Below are 19,439 nucleotides of genomic sequence, written 5' to 3'. Positions count from 1 at the left end.
ACTATTTCTTCTCTCACACACAGACACACACATACAGTACACACACACACACACACCAATTTCCAAGCAAAGAGACATCATTGAGCGGACACAAAGGATATTTGATTCTAGAACTGTGGCTTGACCCTCCTCCCCCCATAACATGATGGATTGGAAGGAATCAAGCTTAACCATGAGCAACCTGGCTTTAAAAAGGGGGCGGGGTGAGACGAATGATTTGTGGTCAGGTGTGGACTTCTTCAAGGGAAACATGCATCTGAAGAATAGATCCGTCTAACTCAAGTGGTTAGTTGTTAGAGTCAGTTGTGTGCAGGCGAACCCCAGGGTACAGCTCTGGGACCAGGCTAGGTTTGGCTGATACAGACAGGAAACTCCTCCTTCCTTGGGACCCCGTCACCTTCTGATGGCGAAAACCATAATCCGTCACTGATATTAGACATGCGTTATTTGCTTCCACTGAACTAGCTCTAACATGATCTAATCCCCCTGGCGATAAGACCAGAGCAGTCTTGCTGTGCTGGCAGGCTACTGGCAAAGTAGCAGAATCTGTCTGGGATTAAAGCAGATTATGGCTCAGACCGCCCGCTGGCATGGAGAGAGAGAGGGGGGGGGGGGGGTAGGGTCTGTCTCAGATGTCTTTCGCCCACACCTCGAGTCACTGCGCAAGAAGTTAACCGCTGGCGTGGCGTTGATGAGGCGACTGGTCCGATCAGGCCGGTCTGATGTCTCAGCGCTCACACCCGCCTCATCGACCCGCCTATCAACAAAGCCTTGTGCATCGTGACAGGATGCCTGCATCCCTGTAACATCTGAATAGATGTCAATAAGGAAGTTAATAGAGGGATTATTTATGTTTTGGAGGTGAGCTGATAGAGAGAACAGAGAACGGGTGAAAGAGAGAGAGAGAGAGAGAGAGAGAGAGAGAGAGAGAGAGAGAGAGAGAGAATCCATAGACTGGCTAATTACTTCGTTACCTCATCGCCACCATTGATTGGTCAAGCCATTATTTCTCTCCGGGTCTCGATCAATCTACCTGATTGGCAGGTTGAGTGACATCACTAAGCAAAGGGTAAATGACACAGGGGGGGGGGTGGGCTGAGGACGCTGTGTGCGAGGGGGTGTGTGTGAGGGTGTGTGTGTGAGGGTGTGTGTGTGTGTGTGTGGGTGTGTGTGTCCACGCGTGCATGTGTGTGCGTGTGTGTGTATGCGCGTGTGTGTGTGTATGTGCTGGCGTGTGTGTATGCGCGTGTGTGTGTGTGTGCTGGCGTGTGTGTATGTGCGTGTGTGTGTGTGTGTGTGTGTGCTGGCGTGTGTGTGTGCTGGCGTGTGTGTATGCGCGCGTGTGTGTGTGTGTGTGTGTATGCATGTGTGTGTGTGTGTGTGTGTGTGTATCTGTGCGTGTCTATCCTGTCAAATGCAGTCCTCTGAGCAGCCAGGGCAGCGGACAGCTCTGTTGATGCAGCTTGTGTGTGTGTGTGTGTGTGTGTGTGTGTGTGTGTGTGTGTGTGTGTGTGTGTGTGGGCCTTCCTGGAACATCAACATCAACACTGACCGCCAGGGTCAGATTAACTATGGTCCTTTTCTTGAGAAATGTCTTCAATCTATCCTATAGTGTCCATTAGTCCCCCTACAGTATATACATGTACTTATGTTATCAGACTGTTTCTCAGACACAGAACAAACAGAAAAGATCCTACCAAAACAAAAATAAATAAAAATAATCCATCTCAAGCTCTTCTGAGCTGTTGTTGAAAATGCAAGCGTTCTGCTGAAATGTCACGGCAAATGGGTTAGACCCACACTCAGTATGTGTGTGTGTGCGTGTGTGTGCGCGCGTGTGCATGTGCGTGCGCAGACTTCCTCCAAAACAGAAGATTAGCCGTGGGTAAACACACCTGGAGGTTTGGGATGACGTAACGCGTCTCTGCTCCGAGCCTGGAGGGCGTTGACTTTGCATACCGCTCTAACGCTGGCCGGCTTGTTTACTCCCGATGGAAAACGCCATGTAAACCAGCTCCTTCTGACAGGATGGAAAATCCTCCACACACTCTTTTCCATAACTTGAAGGGGAGCTTTTCTGAGCGTTTGAAGGCCACGCCGTGTCATTGTTCTCACACTCAAGTCTGTTTGAGAAGACCGTGAATCCCTGTTATGAATGGAAACATCCTCATTACCAAGCAACAGCCCGAATGACTCGGCGCAAACAAGAGATCGATGTCCCGTGCTCTGGAACTCTACCATCAAATTAAATGAATTATTACATCGCATATTATATGATATTGAATGAAAACAAAGGATTGAGGTCGTAACCTTTGTGGACATCCAGATGCAGAGTGTGTGTGACCTCACCCAGCCCTGCCTTGTGTTTAACCCTTTTAACCCTGAAAGTAGAGTGACAACATTTTGAATATTAATTGGATTTTCCCTATAATACTAGAAAGCGCAGTTTCTCAGCTTTCAGCAAGTGTTGGAGTGAGGAATCTTTTGGATTTGTTAGATATTTTTTTAATATTATTAAATATTTGTTAGATATTTTTAAACTGTTGCCGGTGACGTGGTCGTATCGAAAGGGTTAATGTGGTTTAATAACCTGGATGTCATGGTAATACAGTGAGACTACTGAAGATCCATCCTCACCTCAGACGACCTCCGTGGTTCTACTGTCAACAAACGTTCTGTTTACCTAGACGACCCTCACAATGAGAGAACGTCTTCAAAGATGGGGACCATTTGGGAACCCGCTCGGGGAACCCGCTCGGGGAACCCGCTGGGGGAACACGCTGGGGGAACACGCTCGGGGAACACGCTGGGGGAACACGCTCGGGGAACACGCTGGGGGAACACGCTCGGGGAACACGCTCAGGGAAGCCAGCGAGCGTGCCAGCGTAAGAACATGCGGTCACAGCAGAGACACCAGTGTTACGTCTCGTCCTCAGCCCATAATGAGGGACTTTTCTCCCTCAGTCTCGGTTCCTCTGTCTGTTCTGCGGTTCCAGGCGAGGACAGCAAGCTGCCGCCTGTTTCAATAAGGCCGTCATTATGAGGCGCGATTGAATCATTGTAATGAAACACACAGCGAGGTTCAGGCAGAGTTCATCTGTCTCCTTCTGGTGTTCAGGTAACAGGTTATTATCGTGTTATTACACGGCTCTCTGAAATACTCCATTCTGATTGGACAATCGTGCATTCTACGGGTGATTTTTTTGTTTTTTTCACCGGCTTGGAGCAATAATCACCGTTGCCAAGGGCAACACATTATATGTCTCTGGGCGACAGGTGGAGGTCGTCTCGGCTTCGCCTCAGTTCTGAACGCACTGGCGGACTCTTATTTTTCTGATAAAATTTTTAAATCACATCTTAAGACTCACCTGTTTTCACTGGCTGTCTGAGGCTAGTTAAGACATACATCCCTGGCCCTGGTGTGACTGTGTAGTTTTAAACTGTGCACTTTTATATTCAGTATTGTTCGTATGTATTGTCTGTTTTTATTTTATTTTTATATACTGTAAAGCACTTTGGTGCAACTTCGGTTGATTTTAATTGTGCTATATAAATAAAGTTGACCGTGACCTTGAGTTGACCTTGATAAACACTGTCACAGTCCAACCCACCCCAACCCACCCCAACCCACCCCAACCCAACCCACCCCACCCCAACCCAACCCACCCCAACCCAACCCACCCCACCCCACCCCAACCCAACCCAACCCAACCCAACCCACCCCAACCCAACCCAACCCAACCCAACCCAACCCAACCCACCCCAACCCACCCCAACCCAACCCAACCCAACCCACCCCAACCCACCCCAACCCAACCCACCCCAACCCAACCCAACCCAACCCAACCCAACCCAACACCGCCTGCTGAGCTGAGCTCATCACAGGGAGGAGACTGATATCAGAACCAACACGCCATGCTACCCGTGCATAATCTGCCTCATGTGGAAAGAAAGTCTTGTTTATTTGGATGGTGTGTAGCAGCCAAACTCTCCCTACGTGTTCATCTCCAGCTCGGGGGAGGAGGAGTGAGTTCCCCGGCGTGGTTCCTCTGTGGAGGTAGGAGGTGTTTAAGATGGCGGCAGAGCGCAGGCAGATCCAGGTCCTGTTTAACGCAGCGTTAGAGAGGATTCTTCCTCAGCAGTGTGAGGGCAGACTGATCCAGGGTCTGTTTCTCTCTCAGCAGCGTGAGGGCAGACTGATCCAGGATCTGTTTCTCTCTCAGCAGCGTGACGGCAGACTGATCCAGGATCTGTTTCTCTCTCAGGAGCGTGAGGGCAGACTGATCCAGGGTCTGTTTCTCTCTCAGCAGCGTGAGGGCAGACTGATCCAGGATCTGTTTCTCTCTCAGCAACGTGACGGCAGACTGATCCAGGATCTGTTTCTCTCTCAGGAGCGTGAGGGCAGACTGATCCAGGGTCTGTTTCTCTCTCAGCAGCGTGAGGGCAGACTGATCCAGGGTCTGTTTCTCTCTCAGCAGCGTGAGGGCAGACTGATCAAAGCAGGAAACTGTAGCAACTATAAAAACACATCCTGCTGATCCTCATTACCATCTGCTGAGAGCTGCTCTGCCCTGGGGAACACTACTACACACACACACACACACTACTGCACACACACACACACACACGCAACGCACACACACACACACACACACACACGCACGCACGCAACGCACACACACACACACACACAGGCTCACACACACACACACACACACACACACACACACACACACACACACTCTCATGCAAACTCTCTCACCGACCTTATGCACAACACATCACAGAGCACAATGTATTCATACAGTACAGTAGTTAGAGAGAGAGATGCAGATCTGTCATGGTGAGAGAGAGATGCAGATCTGTCATGGGGAGAGAGAGAGCAGATCTGTCATGGGGAGAGAGAGATGCAGATCTGTCATGGGGAGAGAGAGATGCAGATCTGTCATGGTGAGAGAGAGCAGCAGATATCAGAGATGTCATGATGAGGATCTATCATGGTGAGAAGTCATTATAAACAAGCCACATCAGCCTCTTTCTTTTCTATGGAGATTTAAGAGATTCTAAATGAGCGTTAGTGTTCTGATCTGTTTCTCTGTGCTACTGAGAGCTTTGTTACTGGTTCCATCAATGTTAGGCTTCTCAGAATCTCAGATCTTTAGAAGGAACGGTCCATAAAGCCCAGCACATTATTGGTGCTGATCTTCCATCTTCAAAGGACATTTCCATAAGCATGTCTCTAAACAGCTGGGACACCACCGAGGACCCAGGACCCCCTGAGCTGAGCTGCTGTCTTCATGTCTTCAGCCTCTGGAAGACGCCATCAGTCAGCTAGAGGGATTATTACCCCAGCGCTGTACGGCTTTGAATCATCACTATATTCTCATTCTAATATTTGAGTGATATTTTTGAATAATCACCATGTATATTTTCTCATTATAATATTTTATTGATCTATTTATTTTGTTTTATTGTGCTATTTTCTCGTTTTTATTCCAGTTAGTATAACACCAAATTCAAATGAATATCTCGATATACAGTATATAAATGGCAAATAAGAGATAGAGATAGAGAGAGAGAGAGAGAGAGAGAGAGAGAGATGGAGGGAGGGAGGGAGGGGGGGGAGAGAGAGATGGAGGGAGGGAGGGGGGGAGAGAGAGAGAGAGATGGAGGGAGGGAGGGAGGGAGAGAGAGAGAGAGCAGAAGAGTATCTGTATCTGTTGCCTGGAGGTTGTAATAGAGGCCAGTTATGCTGGATTACAGTAGGTGATGTAATCTCAGACAATCTTCAATGCTTTCAGTAAATTCCTTGACAATCCCAGACAAGATCCTCCATCTGTCAGAGAGGATAGGGTCAGGATTAAGGTGGCCATGTGTGTGTCCCTGTGTGTGTGTGTGTGTGTGTGTGTGTGTGTGTGTGTGTGTGTGTGTGTGTGTGTGTGTGTGTGTGTGTGTGTGCGTGCCTCTGTGCAATCATATGAACTTAAAAGCCCCTCACACGCCTTGGCTGTGGCTCAGCCATCTGGGGGGCAGGGAGGGGGCAGGGGGGGGGGGGCAGAGGGGGCAGGTGGGGCAGGGAGGGGGCAGAGGGGGCAGGGAGGGGGCAGGGCGGGCAGAGGGGGCAGGGGGGGGGGGGGGGCAGAGGGGGCCGGGAGGGGGCAGACAGATCATTAGCCCGGGTAGTTAAGAGGCTAAGCCCTGTTGTAGTGACCAGAGCCTCAACAGACCTGGAGAGGTCAAACAAAGACATCTATGGGACCTGAGTCCAACAGGGAATGTTTATCTAGTGTTATCAGCACAGAGGGCTGAACAGCCCTGATCTGGGGGGTGGAGACAGTCTGACCTGAACCTGGAGAGGTGAGGAGGGGTAGGAAGGAACGGGTGGGGTGAGAAGGACCGGGGGGGGGGGGTTTAACCCTCAGAGAAACAAACACGGCGGGAGGGAATTATGCCTCCATGAATTTTAAAATCTGTCCGTTTCACTTGAATAAAAGGCCGTCCATCTGTCGGGCAAGAAGAGACCTGGAGGCCATGTAGAGACCAGGAGAGAGACCAGGAGGCCATGTAGAGACCGGGAGGCCATGAAGAGACCGGGAGGCCATGAAGAGACCAGGAGGCCATGTAGAGACCAGGAGGCCATGTAGAGACCAGGAGGCCATGTAGAGACCAGGAGAGACCAGGAGGCCATGTAGAGACCGGGAGAGAGACCGGGAGGCCATGTAGAGACCTAGAGACCAGGAGGCCATGTAGAGACCAGGAGGCCATGTAGAGACCAGGAGAGACCAGGAGGCCATGTAGAGACCGGGAGAGAGACCGGGAGGCCATGTAGAGACCAGGAGAGAGACCAGGAGGCCATGTAGAGACCAGGAGGCCATGTAGAGACCAGGAGGCCATGTAGAGACCGGGCCAGAGAGGACGGGGGGGGGGGGGGGGGGGGGCAGGTTGGACCATGGAGTTAATAATTATCAAGGCCTTTGGAGAGCGTTCCTGGTGGATGGAAGCTTAGAAGGGACATATGGGGTAACGCCATATAACTCAAGCTGTCACTCCGGTCATCTAAGTTCAATGTGTGTGTGTGTGTGTGTGTGTGTGTGTGTGTGTGTGTGTGTGTGTGTGTGTGTCCCCGTGATGAATTAGTGAATTAGCCACCTCCACAATTCCCCCTTGAAGAGAGAGCGAGCAAGAGAGGGAGGGAGAGAGAGAGAGAGAGAAAGAGAGAGGGAGGGAGAGAGGGAGAGAAAGAGAGAAGGAGGGAGAGAGAGAGAGAGAGTGAGAGAGGAAGGGAGAGAAAGAGAGAGGGAGGGAGAGAGAAAGAGAGAGGGAGGGAGAGAGGGAGAGAGAGAGAGGGAGGGAGAGAGAGAGAGAGTTTCAGGACTGCATTACTATCTGCCTGGTATACTCAGTCCCTTATGCTACGGCAGCTACCCCCCGCCCCCCCCCCCCGCCCCGCCCCAACCCCCCAGCCATGCCTCACCCCCCAACCCCTTCCTCCCCCTCTCCCTCCGTTGTTTAGTTGACCGCGCATCTGGTCATTCTCTGACCCCTAACCCCTGACCCCCGCCCCCCTTTTAGCTTTAGAGGTCAGTTAGTGAGCCTGCGTCTGACCCAGGCCTGAGGCTCTGCCCTGTGGCTGGGAACCTTCAACATGTAGGCGCAGCCCAGACCACCAGAACCAGAACCACCAGAACCAGAACCAGAACCCCCAGAACCACCAGAACCAGAACCACCAGAACCAGAACCCCCAGAACCACCAGAACCAGAACCAGAACCACCAGAACCAGAACCAGAACCACCAGAACCACCAGAACCAGAACCACCAGAACCAGAACCACCAGAACCACCAGAACCAGAACCACCAGAACCAGAACCACCAGAACCACCAGAACCACCAGAACCAGAACCACCAGAACCAGAACCACCAGAACCACCAGAACCACAAACACCATCAGCCTCCAGCGTGGAGGTGACCAGTGTGGGGCGGAGTCAGGTTAATGATCTTCTTTAGGCAATAATACAGTCCAGTCACTAACCTCCCCAATCATGAGACCATCAGAGACTATCAGAGAGGACTGGCGACTGGTAGTCAAGACTATTTCTTCAGTTTGAAAAGAGAGGAAAACGAGAGAGTTCTCACAAGAGGAACAAACAATGGTTTCCTTTGAAGGTTCAGCCGAGCGGTTTGACATCGAAGGGCATTACTATGCGTTGTGTAACAATGTTTTTACACAGACTTTTTACACGGGCGACTGTATAAAAGCGCTATACAAGTACAGTCCATTCACCGTTAACTACGCCATGAGTTAACAGGGTTTTCCTGACAGAGCTTTGTTCCGCCGAGCTGCCGCAGAGCAGCCATGATGAAAGACTCGGGAGATATCGGCACAAAGAAGACTTCAGAGCGCTCTCACTTTCTCCCAGGCCCAGATAAGAGGCGCACTGTCATTAGCACGACGCTACGCTAGCTCTGGAATCTGAGGAGATAAGAAACAGCCCCCCCCCGACCCCCATTACATCATGTTGTTCACTGTTCGCCCCCGTTTAACCGTCTGACCGCAGGGCGGGTGACTGGCTGGTGGTTTGGGAGATGAGCCTGATAGGGTGGAGCTGCTCCCTCATCACGCTGGCCTGAGGAGAGACCAGCTCTGTTTCACCCTGCCTGTTTTTGTTGTGCATCATCCGTGATCCGTGAAATCATCCGTGATACACGCACACACACGTCCGCGCGCACGCCCAGATACGAGCCCGCGTCAGCACACACACGCGTGCACGCCCCCTCACACACACACACACACACAGAATCCCCTCCCTAGACGTTTAATACTCACTGGTTTTGTTGCACTTGACCTTGGCCAGGAGCTTGTGAGCCAGGAGGAGGTCTCCGCTCTTCACCGCCACCAGGAGGTCCTGCTCCTTACCCATCACACCGACCCCGGGCGTGGCCCCCGCGCTCTTCTGATCAAACACACGCGCTCCTCCACAGCTCAGTCGGGTGAGAGACCATCAGGAGGAGAGAGGCGTCGCTGGACGGAGACCAGAGGACATCCTGCACCCCTGGGTCCGGGCGCGGCATCAGCTGGTCAGATGGGGTCAGGGGTCAAGACGTCCACTTGCTCCCCTCTGTCCTCCTTCCACTGGTCTTGATCAGGCCTAGCTGGAGTGTGTGTGTGTGCAGCGTTGTTCTCAAGGCCAGGTGTGTGTGTGTGTGTGTGTGTGTGTGTGTTTTCTTTCTCAGCTCAGCCACAACCTGCCATTAGGATAAAGAGAGACATGTCATCATACACTAGGAATTTACTACCATTCAATAAATCTGTAGCTAGCGCTCAGACGAGCTATTTAAGCACAGCTGTGACATAACAGCTCAAGACAGGTCTCCATTATAGCTGTTATCAGTCTAGTAGTCGGCTAGTAGTAACGCAGGCCTAAACGCATGATGGCTCTTACATAATAGACTGAGCAGGGCGTTTTAAGAATAGAGCGGTCACTTTACCATGGATCAAGTTTGTTTATTTTCTTTAAATCCAGGAAACCCCATTCAGTTAGGAATGCTAGCCTAATCGGCGGATCTTTCCATGTTGGAATAAGTCTGCAACTCTGAGGAAACTTCTCTCTCTCTTCGAGTTCGAGGCGCGCGGCACTCCGCCAGAGACGTGAGGAAAACATATTTTTTACTGGGCTGGAGGAGACTGGGCAGAGATGACCGCCACGCGGCCTGAGGTCTGTTATCGCCGGGGACGACCACTGCCTAAGATCTCCATCGCCGGGGGCAACCACTTCCTGAGTGAGGTCTCCATCGCCGGGGACGACCGCTGCCTGAGGTCTCCATCACATCACATCACGTTACAGTCATTCAGCTGACGCTTTAGACCAAAGCGACATACAATAATAATCAATCACCAGGGACGACAGGAGCGGGGCGCTGAAGAGACGCCAGATATCCAGGAGAGACCAGGTTTGGACCAAAAACGAAAAGAGTTCCACCGTTTTGTCTGCAAGCACCAGTGAGGAATGTTCCAGATCAAACGAACTGGTCTACCCACACAGCTCTAATTAAAAACAGAAGCTCGTCACTAGGCGATAACAGAACCGCAATTAAGATCCCCAACCAAGCTTGGAGGCAAACGAAGGGCTCTGCTCACCCTCGTCTGGGTGAGCGAGGGAGGGAAGGAGGGTGGGGTGTGTTAACGCTTCGGAGCAACGAGCAGATGATTGGATTGTGTTTGCAGATAGAATAATATTGCCTCTAGGACAGGATTTGAGTCTGTTCTGTTCAGTTGTTTGTGTTGTAAATAATCAAAATAGCAGGAAAAGTTTGCACTCTTTGATTCTGTCTGATTGTCAATCATAGTCAAACAGGTGCGTTAAGGTCAAACAAGATGGCAGTACCAGCACCAGTATGCAAATAACACCATCCCGAATGACACAAAGAAGTAGGCCTACGTTTGATTCTATTATACTCTCCTTACAACTTCACTATTGACTCAGTAGCCTCCTCTGGTTGGTTATGTTCAAAAACAATCTTTTGAGAACTACAGAGACAAACATGCAGTGGACATGGAGAACAGGTCAGGACATAGCCTGGACCAGGTCAGGACATAGCCTGGACCAGGTCAGGACATAGCCTGGACCAGGTCAGGACATAGCCTGAGGTAGCTGTTTGGCTGATCAGAGAGGATCCATCAATATTCCCACTGTGCATTCAATTATCAGCCCTGCCGTGTCCTGACCTCTACAGGGCATCAACATGTGACGGGCTGATGTGCTGACAAGCCTGGGTTGGGAATAGTGACTGAATGTCAATAAAACCATCAAGTCAGACTATTCTGAGAGGTTTCAAGCCCTTGGAAGGGTCCTACATGAAGCTCACTCAGCTCTGTAATCGGATCTGACACAGTCAACGTGAGCAGTAATGAAAGTCAGTGGTGTGAAATATGATCTAAAACTCGTCAGGCTCCCTTGTGACTAGTAAATAACCAGCATGTCCTTGACTGGTACAACCCAGCCAGGCAGCCTGTAAACAACCCAGCCAGGCAGTCTGTAAACAACCCAGCCAGGCAGTCTGTAAACAACATGTTCCAGGAGTGACAGCGATAGTTTGATTAGCTACTGTTAACACTGGCCTGATATAAGCAGGAGAATATTACTCAGCTAGATAAAAGTAGCAAAGTTGGGGTTAATTTCCATACTCCGGTTTATATATTGTACAATTAAACCCATCCTCACCTGTAGGTGATGAAGGGTCAGTGGACGGGTCTCCCAGGTGAAGGGTCAGTGGACGGGTCTCCCAGGTGAAGGGTCAGTGGACGGGTCTCCCAGATGGAGGGTCGGTGGACGGGTCTCCCAGATGGAGGGTCAGTGGACGGGTCTCCCAGATGGAGGGTCAGTGGACGGGGTCAGAGGAAGGGTCAGTGGACGGGTCTCCCAGATGAAGGGTCAGTGGACGGGTCTCCCAGAGGAAGGGTCAGTGGACGGGTCTCCCAGATGGAGGGTCAGTGGACGGGTCTCCCAGGTGGAGGGTCAGTGGACGGGTCTCCCAGATGGAGGGTCAGTGGACGGGTCTCCCAGATGGAGGGTCAGTGGACGGGTCTCCCAGATGGAGGGTCAGTGGACGGGTCTCCCAGATGGAGGGTCAGTGGACGGGTCTCCCAGGTGAAGGGTCAGTGGACGGGTCTCCCAGGTGGAGGGTCAGTGGACGGGTCTCCCAGGTGAAGGGTCAGTGGACGGGTCTCCCAGGTGGAGGGTCAGTGGACGGGTCTCCCAGGTGAAGGGTCAGTGGACGGGTCTCCCAGGTGGAGGGTCAGTGGACGGGTCTCCCAGAGGAAGGGTCAGTGGACGGGTCTCCCAGGTGAAGGGTCAGTGGACGGGTCTCCCAGAGGAAGGGTCAGTGGACGGGTCTCCCAGATGGAGGGTCAGTGGACGGGTCTCCCAGATGGAGGGTCAGTGGACGGGTCTCCCAGGTGAAGGGTCAGTGGACGGGTCTCCCAGAGGAAGGGTCAGTGGACGGGTCTCCCAGATGGAGGGTCAGTGGACGGGTCTCCCAGATGGAGGGTCAGTGGACGGGTCTCCCAGATGAAGGGTCAGTGGACGGGTCTCCCAGGTGGAGGGTCAGTGGACGGGTCTCCCAGGTGAAGGGTCAGTGGACGGGTCTCCCAGAGGAAGGGTCAGTGGACGGGTCTCCCAGATGGAGGGTCAGTGGACGGGTCTCCCAGAGGAAGGGTCAGTGGACGGGTCTCCCAGGTGAAGGGTCAGTGGACGGGTCTCCCAGAGGAAGGGTCAGTGGACGGGTCTCCCAGATGGAGGGTCAGTGGACGGGTCTCCCAGATGGAGGGTCAGTGGACGGGTCTCCCAGGTGAAGGGTCAGTGGACGGGTCTCCCAGAGGAAGGGTCAGTGGACGGGTCTCCCAGATGGAGGGTCAGTGGACGGGTCTCCCAGATGGAGGGTCAGTGGACGGGTCTCCCAGATGAAGGGTCAGTGGACGGGTCTCCCAGGTGGAGGGTCAGTGGACGGGTCTCCCAGGTGAAGGGTCAGTGGACGGGTCTCCCAGGTGAAGGGTCAGTGGACGGGTCTCCCAGAGGAAGGGTCAGTGGACGGGTCTCCCAGGTGAAGGGTCAGTGGACGGGTCTCCCAGGTGAAGGGTCAGTGGACGGGTCTCCCAGATGGAGGGTCAGTGGACGGGTCTCCCAGATGGAGGGTCAGTGGACGCGGTGACCGCGCGTCAGGTGCTTCCGACGGGAAACGAGCTATCGGGATGGAAACGGCTCCGTGAAAAATACTTCCTCAAAAGTTGTAGCAGGTCAAAATGCAAGTGAATATTCGCAAACCTGCTATAACCGCAGCCCTGTGAGTCGGATATATCTTGAGTGGTTCCCGGTGCGACTGCCTCTTGTGAACATGTTAGTTGTCTTGTGAGTTGGGCGCGCAGGACCTTCTTGGCTGGAGACGCAGAGAGGGTCCGCGGACGCGTGGATCTTAGTTTGGCTCCTCCTTCCCAAGTGGGCACCTAACCACCGATCCAGGAACAGAAGCTATTTCCAAAATCTCTAAATGTTAAGCGTTCGACTGGTGAACAAATATCTACACCGGCTCCCTGTCAGTTTTGTTTTGGTATCGCTTTTTCAGCGCATTGCTCAGAGGCGGCTGATAAACACATCCCAGTGGATTCTCATTGCGGAGAAGGAACTGGTGGCTTAGCGACACCTGCTGGTAGAACAGGGTGGTGCAGAAAAATGAATACACCTGTTGCAATTAGACGATGAAAGAGTCCCAAGTCACAGAAAAAATTTTTTTATTTGCTTTGAGTTGATAATTCTCAATAAAATAATAAAATACACACAAAATAGTGGCACATTGTAAAGTAAACATGAACAATATAGATGAAAGCTATTAACTTCAAAGGCCTCATATTGCTATCATTATTGTCAACAGCACAGACTGAAACGGTCATTACACAAGACTACATTTGAAAATAAAGGGAAGACTCCTGCTTTATGTGCTTGACTAAGTCTATAGAGAACAGACCATCCATGTACAGTAACAGTGTAAATGTGGAAGGAATGACCAAAACAGAGTGGCGAGAATGACATCGCTATACAGAACAGACCGACACCAGTTCCCTAGTGATATGTTTCAATATGAAGGATTTCCCGCTCTTTGTCAAACTCTTCTGCAGGTTTATGATGCATTCCCACGAGGTAATATTCAATGGCAAACTGACATTTTTTGACAGATTATTATTATTTTGGCTGATAAAAGTAGAACTATTACACAAAATGGCTGATAAAGTAGAACTATTACACAAAATGGCTGATAAAGTAGAACTATTACACAAAATGGCTGGTGCACTCAGCAGCTACCTGAGCTTCAGATTAGATTCACCAGGTCACCTTAAAACAGATCCTATAGTGTTTGAAGAGAAATGCAGCACAATAACCTACAAGACATGTGGGCCAAACCGTCCTCTAGGAGAGAGAGGATTAGGGCTGGAGAGATCTACAGGACAGTGTCTCACCAGAAGCGCCTCTCCAGGAGGAGGGTTGGGCACTCATGCTTAACTGAGACATCTTAACATCTACTCCCATCAGCATTTCACAAGCACCGAGCCAGGTGAATAGAGCCCTGTCTTCATGTACCAGACTGCATGTTCAAGAGAGGGTCAGCTTGATAGACGCCATTGTTATTTACATGATATGAATGTGGATGAATGGAGATGATCAGATGAGCGCTCCTCATCAGGCCGACCCTCGGGAACGAGCTGCTACCAGAGCTCACTCGTCTGAAGGCTTCAGGACGAAGACGGCGTCGTCCAGGACGTAGTAGTCCTTGTACATGTCCCCCTCGCAGAGGTACGGGAGGCGCGTCACCGCCTCCACCTGGAACCCCACCCTCCAGAACACCTCGCTAGCCAGGCTGGTCACCTGCTCCTCCCACGTCTTCCCCTTCACTCGCAGGTGCTCCTTGGGACGCTGCCATTTCCCACCTGGACATAATCAAAACACACAGTCAGGCGTTATATAAAGTCAGTTAGCAGGTAGTCAGTGTCCAAAGTTGACTTTATATACCTTAAAAGTGCTATAGATTTGTATGTAGGCAAATCATAAAAAAATAAATAAATCCCAACAAGGCTTGTGAGCAAATGGTCTCCTGACACAGATACCAGGTGGAACCAACATCATAACAGACTCACACACCTGGTTAGAGGTGGAACTAAGCCCGATATCTCACAGATACACACAACATTTATTTCAGACACGTCAACATTTTTAAAATGATACATTCATAATCAATAATTTATTGGGGAAAGCAACAATTTTATTACGCACCTTTCTAAAAGCTCTGTGGACGGTTTATTTGTTTTTAGGATTTGTCTACACAGAAATGTTATCTATCTCAATTCAGGAATCCTCACCACGGGGCTCCAGAGCACAATTGTATTCTCTTCACATTTTCAGCAACGTACTGTGTGGTTGATCAATAAGCGGTCTCTGACTGACCTATCTCCACGTAGGGCTGGAAGGGCAGCACGGCGGCCAGGATGAGTCTGCCTGTTCTGGGCACGAGGGAGCGCTTGATGGCCCTGAGGAGATCCAGGGGGTCGTCACAGCGATCCAGAAGGTTCAGACAGCTGATCAGGTCGTACTGGAAACCCGTCTGCTGCCACTCATCTACACCTAGCAGTCTGAGAGAAAGAGAGTGTTTTAACAGGCTGGCTGTACTGTGTGTGTGTGTGTGTGTGTGTGTGTGTGTGTGTGTGTGTGTGTGTGTGTGTGTGTGTGTGTGTGTGCGCGTGTGTACTCACGTGTATTTCTTCCTTTGAAGGTGCCATTTCATAGGCGGGGACACCTCGGTGGTGTAGACCTCTCTGAAATGCTTCCCCATGACCTCGGTGACCCCTCCGTCCCCGGCGCCCAGGTCCAGCAGTCTCTCCGCCCGCCAGGCGGGGGCGACACCGAGCAGCTGCTGGAACTGATCCGCCGAGAACACAAACATGGAGCCACGACCCAGGAACCTGACGGAACGAGGCAGGGTGAGAGGTGAGAGGAGAGGTTATGTGGCAGGAGGAATGAGCAATGTGGACACTGCAGGGTTTCTCCTGGCTCAGAATGGGTCTTTGGGGGGGATGCGCACACAATTTGGGGGGAAACCTCCAATTTATGCCGACTAGCCTACCAGCATATATAGGCCTATATTGTTCACTGTCGTTCTGACTGAGCTCACTTTTCACAATCGCGGGAAATCTCCCGACATGACACAAAATGGATATGAAGACAAAATGTTTAAGATACTGATAATCTGTCTATTAATTATCTGGATTACTAGTGGTCCAAACAAGAAAGAGGAATGGGCTGCACTTGAAATAAGCTATCAAACACATTTGGAGAGGATTTGAGTTGCTATTTTTATTCAAATTCTTTTGCATTTTGGCACTGGTGATTTTCCTTTGGCTCTGGATAAAATCTCTTTGGGGGCCTAAAAGATCCTCTCTACAGAGAGAGAGAAAGAGAAAGAGAGAGAGAAAGACAGAGAGAGAGAAAGAGAGAGAAAGACAGAGAGAGAGAAAGAGAAAGATAGAGAGAAAGACAGAGAGAGAGAAAGAGAGAGACAGAGAGAAAGAGAGAGAAAGAGAGACAGAGAGAAAAAGCCTGTCCCCTACCCGTTGATGGAGGTGCGTGAGACCAGGGGACTGAGGACTGTGGATATGAAGGAGTGGTAGAGCTGAGTGAATATCCAGCCTGACTTGTCCACGCTGTGTCTGATGAACGCCTGGGTGTCCGAGTCCAGCCGGCTCTGGACGAACAGCGGACGCATGGCGTCCCCCAGCAGCTCAGGAGAACAGCGGTACCACTGGATGGACAAACACTGGATTACATCAATGTTTTTATTTGATTTATTTTTCATTTGACCTGTATTTTACCAGGGTCTCATTGAGATTGAAAATCTCTTTTACAAGAGAGACCTGGCCAAGAAAGCAGCATAAAGTTACAGACAACATTTCAACATAAATATAATACAAACACAAAGATATCTACACTTCCCGGACACGGATTTCTCAAGCATGTAACTAGTTTATGACATAAAATACAATGCACTGCTTTAGTCTTGAATGAGGAGAGTAAATGACAAATAAGTTCCCAAAGTCTCTGGTTATTATTACTGTAGTTACATACCTCCTGAGTTTCGAGGCCGGTTTCGCCCTCGCTCAGCATGTTGGTGAGGAAGGAGCGCGCCAGGGGACTGCGCAGGTACCTCCCCGTCCACATGCTCCTGGTGGCGAGCAGGAAGGAGACGTAGCCCAACACCCAGCCCACAAAGAGACACGTCCTCAGCTGGAGAGGACACATATGGACAAGACCTTAACTCACAAGACCTTAACTCACACCTGGGACTGAGATCAAGCAGACTCTCTGACCAGCAGCGGAGACAAGCAGACGCGCGTAATCAGCCGAGTATAAACCGCAGGACAGGAATGACCCAGTCGAGAGCGCAGACGCGTAATGTTGGTTCATGTCTTAATAAGCTCCTCCAGCTGAAGCTCCTCCTGACAACAAACACACAAACCTGAGGGCGCGGTTGATTGGTTTAATCCACATCCTATCTGTTTTACATCCTAATCCGAAACGCATATAGATTTAATTTAGTCAATTTGTGCGTCGCCTAAAGACTAATCCGTCATCATATCTGCTGACGTAGGACAGTGGGATATGTGTGGACATTTCCGGTGTTACCACTAAATGTGTCCCGGGTCCGGGCGGTAGACTGATTGCTAATGTTTTGATTTCCAACAAAGAAGACACTCTTTTATATATTTAACGTTTATGTATGGATAGACAATTCAGTTTTATTACAAAATAATATATCTCAAAGATATATTCAGATAGATAAATTCAGATGTGCTTATGCCTAAAATAATATCCCTTTGATTAAAGCTTCAATTGTACAAAAATAACTGTAAAATCTCTGGAATAAAATATTGATTTTCTTACTCTTACTGGACAAATAAATAGGCCTAAGTATTATTAATTAGTAAATACGTTGTAGCCTATGTGTGGGCTAAATTGATTGGTTGATTTTCCATTTGGTCTTGATTTCCTTATTAAGCCAGAATCCTTTTATTTATTTATTTTTTCTTTCACTTTTGAGAAAGTCTGATAATTGCTCTACCACCGTTTTGGTCATCCAATGGATGTGGATGGGCGCCGTGAAAAATCATTCAAAAAACATGTTAAACACTTAATTTCAAAGTGACATGTATTCTCAATTCTGCCACTAGGAGTCGCTGAGGCAACAGACAAACATGGGAATCCTATTAACCTGTAGGGACCCCCCCCCCTTAAGCTCTACAAACACAGCCTGTGGGTGTGACTGTCTTTATAATCCTCAGGCCTTGACTCAGGTTATCTAATTAACATCCAGATCCGAAGAGCAAATGAATGTCAATTTGCAAGGAGCAAGGGAGGAGATTCCTCTATGCCTCCGGAAGTGAATTTCTCTCTCTCTCTCTCTCTCTCTCTCTCTCTCTCTCTCTCTCTCTCTTCCCTCTCTCTCTCTCTCTCTCTCTCTCTCTCTCTCTCTTCCCTCTCTCTCTCTCTCTCTCTCTCTCTCGTCTCTCTCTCTCTCTCTCTCTGTCTTCCCTCTCTCTCTCTGTCTGTCTCTCACCTCCCTGTGCTGTGCTGTAGTGACAGGTGTGTCTCCCTCTAGTGGCGGTTTGAGGTAGCGCGTCTGACGGAGCAGCAGAGGGTCAGGCTGGATGAGGTCGTGGGGAGGATTCGTCAGGATCTCTGCACCTTCAGCCACCAGCAGAGGGAGCCCTTCAACACACACTTCTACAGTTTTCTGAAATAGCCGGACCAAGATTAATTCACAATATTCAATCCAAGTAGAAAATCATGCACTGAGTACTAGGGAACTGTACAGGTGTATCCACTACAGTTCCTTGGAAAAATTATATGATCATTTCTGGATTAAAATGTAAAATTGTCGATTGCATTGTTACAGCCTAACCAAATTGCACCCACAGGAATCTGAACTTCAAAAGCGAGTTAGACAATTCAAAGTGACCTCTTCAATATGTCACAGCATGTATTGAGATTTTCAGATAAAACACACCGATTAGGACAAATTAATAAATATCTTATTTACGAGATGTTATATCCAGGTTCAGAGAGCCATTCCAAGTGGCGTATTTTTGCTCTGTAGGGAAACAGCTTATTCAACTTTAAATAAAACAGTGTAATATGGATGTTATCTCGCTCATTTCATTCCCATGATTAGGAAGGTTGATCACGCTGAAATGCAGGTAATTCATCAACAATCAGATTCTAGACACCGTAGAGCTATATCACATTTTCAATTTGTTTTGGGTATATTCTATATATATATATAGGGGTGCTGGTCCCAAGATCATGTGGTCGTGTGAAATGGTCCGCTCTGCAATATTAGACTGATATTAACAGTATCAGACCCGCTGGTGGGAGTCCCGGACGACAAATATATTAATGTATTCCAATCCTATTATTATCCAGCTGTAGAAGAAAATTCAATAAGCAATCAAATAATGTGCTGTTATTTCATGATCAATCACACCTAAGTGGAATTGTTTTCCTGTTTTCAGAATCACTTTACTGAAAACATATTTGATACAAGCATGATTAATTGCCTTGAGCATGCGTCATCGTTGTTGTTGTTGTTGCTGCTGTGTTGTTTGTCTTCTCTTAGAGTAAATAATGGAGGGTTCTTCCAGGGAGTGATGGACAACAAGAACACCCTCATCCAGATGGATGAGTCACAGAGGGTCCAGGAGAGGCTCAAGGAGAAAAAGCACTAGAACATTCCTTTAAATCAGTTAAACTGAATTCATCTTTTACACTTTCTTAACCCTTGTTTTTCTGGCTGAGATCACTTCTCTTTGTCAAGGAGAATGGATACTGGCTTGTCACGTTGTGCA

At 49.5% G+C, this 19,439-nt stretch overlaps 1 protein-coding gene across 1 annotated transcript; it reads right to left on the bottom strand.

Moving 5' to 3' along the window:
* Positions 1-13,451: 13,451 nt before the first annotated feature.
* On the bottom strand, positions 13,452-16,963 carry mettl9 (methyltransferase 9, His-X-His N1-histidine). Its single transcript, XM_084459776.1, has 5 exons — positions 16,663-16,963; positions 16,149-16,339; positions 15,294-15,503; positions 14,989-15,173; positions 13,452-14,474 (listed from the first exon to the last, which is right to left on the bottom strand). Exons 1-5 carry the CDS (start codon positions 16,834-16,836, stop codon positions 14,263-14,265), a joined length of 972 nt encoding a protein of 323 aa, XP_084315902.1. The 5' UTR covers positions 16,837-16,963; the 3' UTR covers positions 13,452-14,262.
* Between the last annotated feature and the right edge of the window lie 2,476 nt (positions 16,964-19,439).

This window comes from Borostomias antarcticus (assembly GCF_949987555.1).
Source record: "Borostomias antarcticus genome assembly, chromosome: 29".
In the NCBI taxonomy this organism is placed as follows: Eukaryota; Metazoa; Chordata; class Actinopteri; order Stomiiformes; family Stomiidae; genus Borostomias; species Borostomias antarcticus.
Note: the sequence above shows the minus strand (reverse complement) of the source record. Positions and strands in the feature narration are given on the sequence as shown.

What these genes read in the sequence shown, in the direction of transcription:
- mettl9 (XM_084459776.1), bottom strand. Translation starts at nt 16,836, where the DNA reads ATGTGTCCTCTCCAGCTGAGGACGTGTCTCTTTGTGGGCTGGGTGTTG. An exon ending in CCGGCCTCGAAACTCAGGAG is followed by an intron (nt 16,340 to 16,662) that starts GTATGTAACTAC and finishes TTGTCCATCCAG; the next exon opens with TGGTACCGCTGTTCTCCTGA. An exon ending in TCACGCACCTCCATCAACGG is followed by an intron (nt 15,504 to 16,148) that starts GTAGGGGACAGG and finishes TCGTTCCGTCAG; the next exon opens with GTTCCTGGGTCGTGGCTCCA.